We start from the raw sequence: 10,514 nt of genomic DNA, 5'->3' as shown, positions 1-10,514 counted from the left end.
CTCTTTAGAGTATGATGTCTGTTACCATGAGAGACTAAACCTCTTGATTAGGGTTCCAAGATGAACCTCTTCTTATTTGTTGGATCTTATTAATAAAGTTTTTCAATCAGTTTATGCTTATTGTGCTCAATTCAAATTAGATAATGCTTGTTCTTTAATGCTTTTTTCATTTGGTTAACTACGAGTGTTACCTTGAAGAATGAACACTAGGATAAAAGTAGGCCCTGACAAATCGAAACTATACTAGTTCCATTGACTTTTCTATTTACCACTTCTTATAGAGGTGAGGAAGTTAAGTATTGAATTCCTTCCATCATTACTCTTTTCTTTTGACAACGTCGTACATAATCTAAACATAAGTTAGTCCGACAATAGTTGTAAGAAACTCTATATGAGTTTTACCGATAGATTCATTAAATCAAAAGTAGGAACCACATAAGCTGTTTGTTTCTTAAAAGATAATTCCAACAAAGATGAAGGGGGGATTTAAGAATTCCTAATTGCCGTTAATAATCTAAATCACAAACCTAATCTTGCATTAGGTATGATAATTCAACCCTGCAATTTATTCAATTTTATGTAACTTTCTTCTTTTGAAATAAATTTAGATGTTGCTGTTTTATTTTCAGAAGATTATCGATAGATGAGATGTGAAGATACGTAGAGTACCGACATTGAACAATGTTGTAGAAGACTTATGAAACCACTTGCAATTAGATGAAGAATGACAGTCACAAAAAAGTCTAATATGATCTCCCAAAACTTAAGGGTGAGCAGTTAACATTCCTTGAAAGCAATTCAAAGACACAGTCCTATAATAAAAATCGCTTTGTTTTTCAGTGATTTATTTTTCTAATCGCAGATGTTATACGAAGAGTAGGATGCCAATTATAATAATGTTTTAAGAGATTTGCTTTATGAGTATCCATTAGTTGTGATAGATTCAAACGACAAGTCTCATTGATATGGTGTGAACAAAATCATCTCTATCGAGATTGTCGTTTCAACTAGGTAACTAGCTAAATTTATTAAAATAGTAAATAAAAGCAATCAAATGAGGAGTGTTTGCATGTTTGATTTGATAAGGCAAAGTTGTTGAGTTGATTGTAGAAAATAAAGGGTTTGATTGAAGATTTTAGCGGCGTTCTATTTTCTTGTTGGATTAATTCAAACAACTATCAATTATGAGATAAGGGTTCTAATTAAGTGGCTAGTTCGGTGGGATCTAACGTCCCTCCAGATGTCCAGTTGCTCCTCAACCACCCTGGTTATACGTGATATACAAGGTATATGATTGTTGATGACAAAGCATCATATGACCTTTTGACTATGTTTTTTTAGTACTTTTCTTTGCTTTTGAAGACAAATATGATGAGAGATAGAAAAGTTGTTAATAGTTTGAGGAACATATTGTATTTTCACTCAAGTCATTGTAATTCACTTTTATCCTAGATCATGCAACTCTATAGTGTTTTGTAGTGAGAAATCATGTAAATCGACACATCAAGACATTACGTGAAGGATCAAGAATATGAAATTGAAGACCAATGGTTCTTAGAAGGTTGTTGAAGACAATAGAAAGTGAAGAAAATTTATTTCAAGTTCCTAGGAGTTTTCAGACGGAAGAACGATAAAAAATGGGACAAAAGCACAAGAAAACGCACAAGATGGTTGCATCAGGCGCCCACGCGCCTACCTCATGCACCTATGAGCCTGGGACATCATTAGTTGCTGCCTCAGGCGTTCCTGCATGTAGCTCCAGGTGCCTAGGCACCCATGCGCGGGTAGAAAGTGGATTTAACTTGTTTTTCAAGTTGGATTAGTGCAAAAAACACAATTTTCTTCTCTTAAACCCAAAGTAACCATATGCTATAAATAGAGACCCTTGCACACATTATAGTTCATTTAGAACATTGACGGTCTAGGCAAGGGTCAAACATTAGAGCTTCAACGTAGGATTCTTCCTTCTCTTGTTCTCTTTAGACTATGTTTTTCTATTGTTTTGTTATGATGTTTGTTACCATGAGAAACTAAACCTCTTAATTATGGTTCTAAGGTGAACCCTTTCTTATTTGTTTGATCTTATTAATAAAGTTTTTCAATCAGTTTATGCTTAATGTGCTCGATTCAAATTAAATTATGCTTGTTCTTTAATCCAGATGGAGTCTCAAAATCAGACAAACGACTTAGGTTGTTTCTATACTCTTCTAAGGGACCTGCCAATGATTGGTTGAATGCACTTCTGAGTGGAAGCATAGCCACTTGGGACCAGCTCAACATGGCCTTTCTCAGCCGCATTTTCCCCACTACAAAGTACATGGCAAAAAGGCGGAAGATTTCAAGTTTTCAATAAGAAGACAGAGAAAACCTCTAGGATTCATGGGAGAGGTATAAGCTGCTACTTAAGAGGTATCCAAGACAAAAATTCTTTGAAATGGAAGGTAACTCTTATCTTTACTAATTGTCTTAAGACCCAAACTACAATGCACATAGAAGCTTTTACAGGTGGTTCAATGAAAAACAAAACAACCACCGAGATTTGAGAGCTTAAATGTTGCAAAAAGAAAGAAGTGCTGAAACTCGAGATTCTGGATGCTTTACTTGAAAGTCAAAGGTTGCTTGTCAAGAAGATGGAGGAAATAGCTAAGAAGCTGGAAGCACGGGAGGTGGCAAAGTTAGCAACTAATGGCTTAGGATGTGATATTTTTGAGCAAGCTCATGAATCAGTAGCATGTCTTCCGGCAAGTTTGGGGTTATGCGAGGAGCAAGTAAAGTTTATGGGAGCTTTTACTAGACAACAAAGTTATTCTTTTTCTAACAATTTTAATTCTAATTGGCCAAATCGTTCAATTTTCTTTTCAGATGGAAGCAATGGTTTCCAATCATCTCAAGCCACCAATTCACAACAGCTCAAGAAAAGTCTAGAGGAAACTCTTGACCAATACATGAAGTCTACTTAAACTCAAATTGAGTCTCTTTCGAAAAATCAAGAAGAAGCTAAAAGGAACATCTAAGCTTCTATTAAGAATTTGGAGACTCAAATTGGGCAAATTTCTACCAACTCACTTCTCTTGAAAATTCATTAAGTGAGGAAAAGAAAGCTGACATTAGGGAAGGTGACGAGCTGAAACACCAGGTAAGTAAATTTAGCCCTTTAAAAGTGCCAAACGAAAAAAAATCAAAAGAGAGAAAGGAAGGTTGACAGAATGAAAACACTCTTAGAAACTTGAGAACATGTGAATGTTACATTACCCTTTGTTGCTGCTCTTGAACATAACCATATATATATATATATTGACATATAAGGTTTAGAAAAAAAAATTCATGCCAAACATCGTGAACTTCGAGAAATCAAAGATGCCCGAAGAATGGTTCGTCACCAAACACAACATGGGAAACCAGAATGGTGGACTAGAAGGTTTGATAAAACTTAGAAGGGAAAAGACCAAATTAACTTGGGTAAAAGAGAGAGAGAGTAGAAACGAGGTGTCTAAATAAAAGTTTAGTGAGAAAGAAAATATGAGTCAGGATGAGTCTAGAACCAAGGAAGTAGTGAAATAGGTACCTTCTGAACAGAAACTATTCCAACAATGGATGTGATGTCCATGATAGGAAAGAAGCCTACTATGAAAATTAGAAGAAAGGTAGGAAGGAACAGAGTGATAGGGTGTCAGAGACAAAAGTTGAGAAAGACACACCACATGCCTTAGAAAAAGGCAAGACCTTAGGTTGGGAGAAAAGAGTTCATGGGCAGCAAGAGAATGGAGATTTTCAAGATCTCATCAAAGTTCTATAACAGTTTAAAGTTAATATGCCCATAAAATAAATGGTCGAAAAGAGTCCCTTTTGTATGAAATTTTTGAGGAGATCTTGAAGCTGGAGGAGGAATGTTCGAAGGAGGTATTCATTTCTCTAACAAAAAAATGTTGTGTTGTTCAAGATTTTCAGGTATAGAAGGAAGAATGAGATTCAAGATGTTTTAACGTTCCTATTACTGTAGGAACTGTTTTTGTAGGAGAAGCCTTATGTGATCTAGGGCAAATGGAAACTTGATGTCGTTAGCCACTTTTAATTAGATTAGAGGGTTAACATTACGTCCTTGTTTCATGAATGTTGATCTTGCAGATGGCGGAGAAACATAACTTGTTGGTATGGTTAGGGACCTGCTAATTGACATTAATGGAGTTCAATTTGAAATCAATGTTATTATTGCACATGATAAAGTAAATCAAGACTGCCCGTTAATTTTAGGAATGTCTTTCTTAGCAATTGCTAAAGGTTTGATTGACTTGGAGCATAATGATATGTTCATAAGATCCAACAGGGACTACCAATGCCCCAAGGTGACTCCACCATCAAATGCTTACAATGAGGCATGAATGTTGCTGACAATTGGGAGAAATTCAAAGTTATAATAGAATATTCAAGTGAATGAGAATCTGAAGTAAAAAGGGAAGAAGACTCGTGGTCTAAAGATGTTGATGAATGGTCAGAACTTGTAGATGATTATGGATGGTGAGGAAGAGCCAGAAGAGGAAAACATGGAACCTGGAGGTTTGGGGTTTTCTGTCACACCCCAATTATTATTATTATTATTATTATTATTTGATATTAGTAATATTAGTATTATTTAGAAATTTAATTCTTTATTGTTTTCATTATAATGTGGTTGAACAAATAGGTTATTCAGTTATTGGAAAATAAGAGATTATGAGAAACTAAGAAGAATAGACATGCATTAGTAAATAAGAGGTTTACATGAGTAATTGAGTAGTTCTTTTAAGGGTTAATAGTGTTTTTCACCCCTATAATATAGGCTATTTTCGGTTTTTGCCCCTGTAAAATTTTCGGGTTGATTTGTATCCTTGTAAAACTTTTTCTTTCCAGAAAACACCCCTCCCCCATTCAACTCAGCAAATTCGTTTACATGGCACTGATTTGGCATTTTTTTCATTTTTTATTATTTTTAATTGGCCACGTGTAAAAAATATTTCCACGTTAGATTTTATTTTTAAAATATTTGAAAATAAATTTTAAAAAATAAAAAAAATTATAAAAATATTCAATTTTTTCCCCAAAAATTTAAAAAATCGAAAAGTAATTTTTAAAAAATTCAGAAAAAATATTAATTAGATTTTTTTTGATTAAAAAGATTTTAAAAAAATTCTGAATTTTTTTTTTAAACAAAGAAGATTTGCCAAGAAAGCAAGCCCCTAAGATATATTATGGGACAAAACAACCAAAACCCTCCTACAGGAGATACCAAAATCAACAAAACCTAAAATAAGGTAAGCCTAACCTATTCTAGTATAAGCTTCCCTAATTTGATGTGGCAAGCTGTCCCACCAAAATGATGTATTCAAAGCAAGCCCTATGTTTGCAAGTTGATCAGCACAATGGTTCCCTTCCCTATATATGTGTGTAACAAAAAATGACATAGAAGTGATCAAGTGAATGCAGTTCTCCCATCGGTTTCTGAGATGGCAAGGCACAATTTTTTTGTTCTTGAAATCTAATGTTACCAAAGTGGAATAAGTTTCCAGCCAAATATGACCCCAACCTTTTTGAGCTGCTAATTCAATAGCGCACATTGCTCCATTCAGTTCAGCGTTAAGAGAGTTTGTGACACCCAAATTATAAGCAAAAGCTCCCAGAAATTTACCATTATTGTCTCTATATATACCTCCACAAGAAGCAGGTCCCGGATTTCCTACAGCTGCTCCATCAATGTTGCATTTGATCCACTCAAAAACCGGTGGTTGCCATATGATTTCCTTGATTTTGGGTGCGTTTCCATAGTTGATTTTGACTGAGAATGCATTTAAAAGCACAAAATCAGAGATGGATGAATTAGCAGCGCTATTTGAGTTGTTTCCTGTTAAAGCTGTAGCTGAGATAATGAGATTGATAGCTGCTCTCACAGTAATTCTTTTGTTGTTAAATCTTTGTTGATTCCTACAAAACAAAACGATGTTTATAATATTGATCACAGCTGCAAGAACCACCGTCTTGCAAAGAGGAGACCAGTTTCTCTGACAAATTTGAATAGCTTCCTGAATTGATGAAAACTTGCAATGCACTTTGATAATAGATTCAAGCCAGTTCCATATAGCTGTAGCAAAGGTACACTCCAAAAATAGATGAGAAATTGTTTCTTGATTCTTGCTACATAAGCTGCACATAGAAGGAATTTGGCATCCTCTCATTATAAGGTTCTCATCTGTTGGTAACTTGCAATGTATGGTTCTCCAGATCATTGTGGATTTGGATGGAGGAATAGCAGAATTCCAGATATTTTTTGCCCAAGATATATTTTGACCCACATTGCCGTGATACTCATAGGCCTCCTTAAAAGAAAGACCCCCCATCATGACAATGGTTCCAAATAATTTGATCATCTCTAGCGACAGTAGAAATTGTAATTTTCTGAATGATTCCTTGCAAAATTGGAAATTTTTGATACAGATATTAAGGAATGTTCCAAGAGGCATTGTTGATAAACATATTAACTGTAGCTTTCAGAAAAGGATGTAAATCTGATGGGATGTTCAAAACTTCAACAAGAGGCTGACCACACCAAGCATCAGTCCAAAAATTAATATCTCCACCATTACCTAATAACCATGAATAGTTATGCAAGACTTCATTAAACTTATGTTTGATTCCATTCCAAATTGAAGATTAAATATGATATCTGATAGGAGTTAGGTTCTTCAACACTCTATTTCTTAAAAATTGAGCCCAAGGGAGATTTGATTGCATCATTTCCCAGCAAAGTTTCAAGTTAGCTCCTTCATTGATTTTAGTGAGTGATCTGATCCCAAGACCACCTTCTTTTGTAGGAGTGCACACCTTGTGCCAAGCAACTGTTACAAGCTTTCTCTTATTAACATCACCACTCCGAATGAAATTCCTCATCCATCTTTCCAAATCCTTGATTAAATTAACTGGCCAAGAGTAAATTGTTATGCAGTGAAGCAGCATACATGTATCACACTTTTCACTAGTTGAACTCTCCCTGCAAAAAATTCTGGAATTTAATTTTCAAAATAAAAAAAAAGGTCAGATTTTTTAAAAATATTATGGAATAAAATTTGTGGAATGAAATGATTTTTTTTCTATATTTGTATACAGATTTTTAAAAAAAATTCCGATTTTTTTTTTTAAAAACAATCTTTTGTAATATTTTTTTGAATTTTTTAAAAATTATTTTTCGATTTTTTAAATTTTTGGAAAAAAAACTGAATATTTTTATGATTTTTTGGATTTATTTTATAAAATTTATTTTGAAATATTTTAAAAATAAAATCTCATGTGGATATATTTTTTTAAAGTGGCCAATTAAAAAAATAAAAAATGAAAAAAAAATGCCAAATTAGCGTCACGTAAGCGAATTTGCTGAGTTAGATGGGGGAGGGGTGTTTTCTGGAAAAAAAAGTTTTACAAGGATGCAAATCAAACCGAAAATTTAACAGGGGTGAAAAACACTATTAACCCTTCTTTTAATAATGGAGAGTAAGCAGCGTAATAGAAAGTTATGAGAAAACCACGCCCAATAAGTGGATGTGAGAAAACCAAGCCCAATATATATATATATATATATATATATATATATATATATATATATATATATATAAGGTTCAGAAAATAAATTCATGCCAAACAACGTGAACTTCGAGAAATCAAAGAAGCCCGAAGAATGGTTCGTCACCAAACACAACATGGGAAACTAGAATGGTGGACTAGAAGGTTTGATAAAACTTTGAAGGGAAAAGACCAAATTAACTTGGGTAAGAGAGAGAGTAGAAATGAGGTGTCCAAAGAAAAGTTTAGTGAGAAAGAAAATATGAGTCAGGATGAGTCTAAAACTAAGGAAGTAGTGAAAGAGGTAACTTCTGAAGAGAAAACTATTCCAATAATGGATGCGAATGTCCATGATAGGGAAGAAGCCTACTATGAAAATTAGAAGAAAGGTAGAAACCAACAAAGTGATAGGGTGTCAGAGACAAAAGTTGAGAAAGACACACTACATGCCTTAGAAAAAGGCAAGACCTTAGGTTGGGAGAAAAGAGTTCATGGGCAGCAAGAGAATTGAGATTTTAAAATCTCATCAAAGTTCTATAACAGTTTAAAGTTAATATGCCCATAAAATAAATGGTCAAAAAGAGTCCCTTTTGTATGAAATTCTTGAGGAGATCATGAAGCTCGAGGAGGAATGTTCGAAGGAGGGATTCATTTCTCTAAAAATAAAAATGTTGTGTTGTTCAAGATTTTCAGGTATAGAAGGAAGAATGAGATTCGAGATGTTTTAACGTTCATATTACTGTAGGAACTGTTTTTGTAGCAGAAGCCTTATGTGATCTAGGAAAATGGAAACTTGATGTCGTTAGCCACTTTTAATTGGATTAGAGGGTTAAGATTACGTCCTTGTTTCATGAATGTTGATCTTGCAGATGGTGGAGAAACATAACTTGTTAGTATGGTTAGGGACCTGCTATTTGACATTCATGGAGTTCAATTTGAAATCAATGTTATTATTGCACATGATAAAGGAAATCAAGACTGCCTGTTAATTTTAGGAATGTCTTTCTTAGAAATTGCTAAAGCTATGATTGACTTGGAGCAGAATGATATGTTCATAAGATCCAACATGTACTACCAATTCCCCAAGGTGAATCCACCATCAAATGCTTAAAATGAGGCATGAAGGTTGCTGACAATTGGGAGAAATTCAAAGTTATAATAGAATATTCAAGTGAATGAGAATCTGAAGTAGAAAGGGAAGAAGACTCGTGGTCTGAAGATGTTGATGAATGGTCAGAACCTGTAGATGATTATGGATGGTCAGACTATGAGGAAGAGCCAGAAGAAGAAGAGGAAAACATGGAACCTGGAGGTTTGGGGTTCTCTGTCCATGGTGTCTTGTGTGTTGTTTGTCCGTAGAAAACTTCAATTTTCATGGTCTAAGTGATTTTCTATCCAATCGATTCTATTCACACTATTATGAATCGTATCATGAAATGTTTATGCCATTTTTCATGTTTTCCTATGCATTTTTAATCAATTGGTTGATTCAAAATGAATTGATGAATCATATCATCATGAATCAATTGGTTGATTTGCATCACAATTTTCTTCTGGTCTTGGTTTTTTTCCTTATTGAATCGAATCTCGCCTCTTTGAATCATATCAACCTTCATCTGGAGGTTGTTTACACTAAAATTTGGTCAACAATCGCTGGTTTCAAAATATTTACTTGCAAGATCAACCGGTAAATTTTAAGAGCATATTATGCTTTATTTATCTCTTTAGAATCGTGATGTTTGTTCTTGAAGAACTTTGATAAAAGCAAGAATAAAATAAAAAGGCAATCGAATCCAACCTAGTTGAATCCAATTGAAGTATGATGCGAATGAAAGTAAATGAATTACTCAAAATAAACAAGTAAATTGCAAAGGCATTTAAAGAAATGTATTTAAATTGCATTGACTGAATGTAAGTTGGTACACATATTCATACATTGCAACTTGTGACTCGTTTATCGCTTCCATACGGATAGTTTGAGCGTAAGTTTTTAGTATGATTGAATTGTGACCCGTTTTTCCTAAGAAAAACTACTATTTATACCAAATAGAGAATAACTACCTAGTTTTAAAAACTATAACTGCAGAAAAACTACCTAATCTTAGCCATCCGATTTGAATATCGAATATAGTCGTTTGAACACTTGACCGTATCCGGAAAAATAACCGCTTTAGAGATCCCTTCGCCCATCGAACAGAGGCGCGCGTCTTCGATTCTCTTCCAAGGAGCGCAACTTCGATAGAAATGCAAGGTCAAGTCTTTCCCGCAAGGCCAACTCTTTTGACCACATTAAATGATACCCTTTTATAAATATTGGCTAACAGAGGCATATGAATCAATTCAAATTTGGTTTGATTTGTATCAATCTTCTTTGCTAAGCTTTTTTGTCTGAATTGAATCACACATTAAGTGAATCAATTCAATATGTTGTTTATGGCCATATTTTTTCACTTACCACTCTTCCATATACATACTCATATCCTCATAATACCCAAACCACTGAATCATTTGCATATATTCTCTCTAGAGTCTCTAAACCTCTTTTTCCATTTTTTCTTCAGATTAAACACTTTTTCTAATAATTATTGTGGTCTTTGATTCATAGATTGCTAGAGTGCTATAGGGATTGAAAGTTGATTTCTTTCAACGATATTGATAAGAAATCAAGGATCTAAAGTGAATTAAGTAATTTCATTCCATCTCCAACCTTCTTGAGTTGAAAGTGATTTAACCACTGGGCGGAGCTAAGAAGAGTTCGAGTGAATAACATCAAAGATTGCACGGGTGATTGTGGATTCGAAGACTTGAAGAAACACCAATTTCAAAGGGTATTTGAAGGTTGGGGGAGTGATTGCATAAGAGTTAAAAATTAGGGTAATTGAAAGATTTCTTGTAATCACAACATTGTAATCAGAAATTCAATTTTAGTG

At 34.0% G+C, this 10,514-nt stretch overlaps 1 protein-coding gene across 1 annotated transcript; it reads right to left on the bottom strand.

Moving 5' to 3' along the window:
• Positions 1-5,294: 5,294 nt before the first annotated feature.
• LOC112418579 (uncharacterized) lies at positions 5,295-6,368 on the bottom strand. Its single transcript, XM_024774983.1, has one exon. It carries the CDS (start codon positions 6,366-6,368, stop codon positions 5,295-5,297), a length of 1,074 nt encoding a protein of 357 aa, XP_024630751.1.
• Positions 6,369-10,514: the final 4,146 nt, after the last annotated feature.

The sequence above is a fragment of the Medicago truncatula genome, chromosome 1 (genome assembly GCF_003473485.1).
Source record: "Medicago truncatula cultivar Jemalong A17 chromosome 1, MtrunA17r5.0-ANR, whole genome shotgun sequence".
Lineage (NCBI taxonomy): Eukaryota > Viridiplantae > Streptophyta > Magnoliopsida > Fabales > Fabaceae > Medicago > Medicago truncatula.
This window is presented reverse-complemented; position numbering and strand designations above follow the sequence as displayed.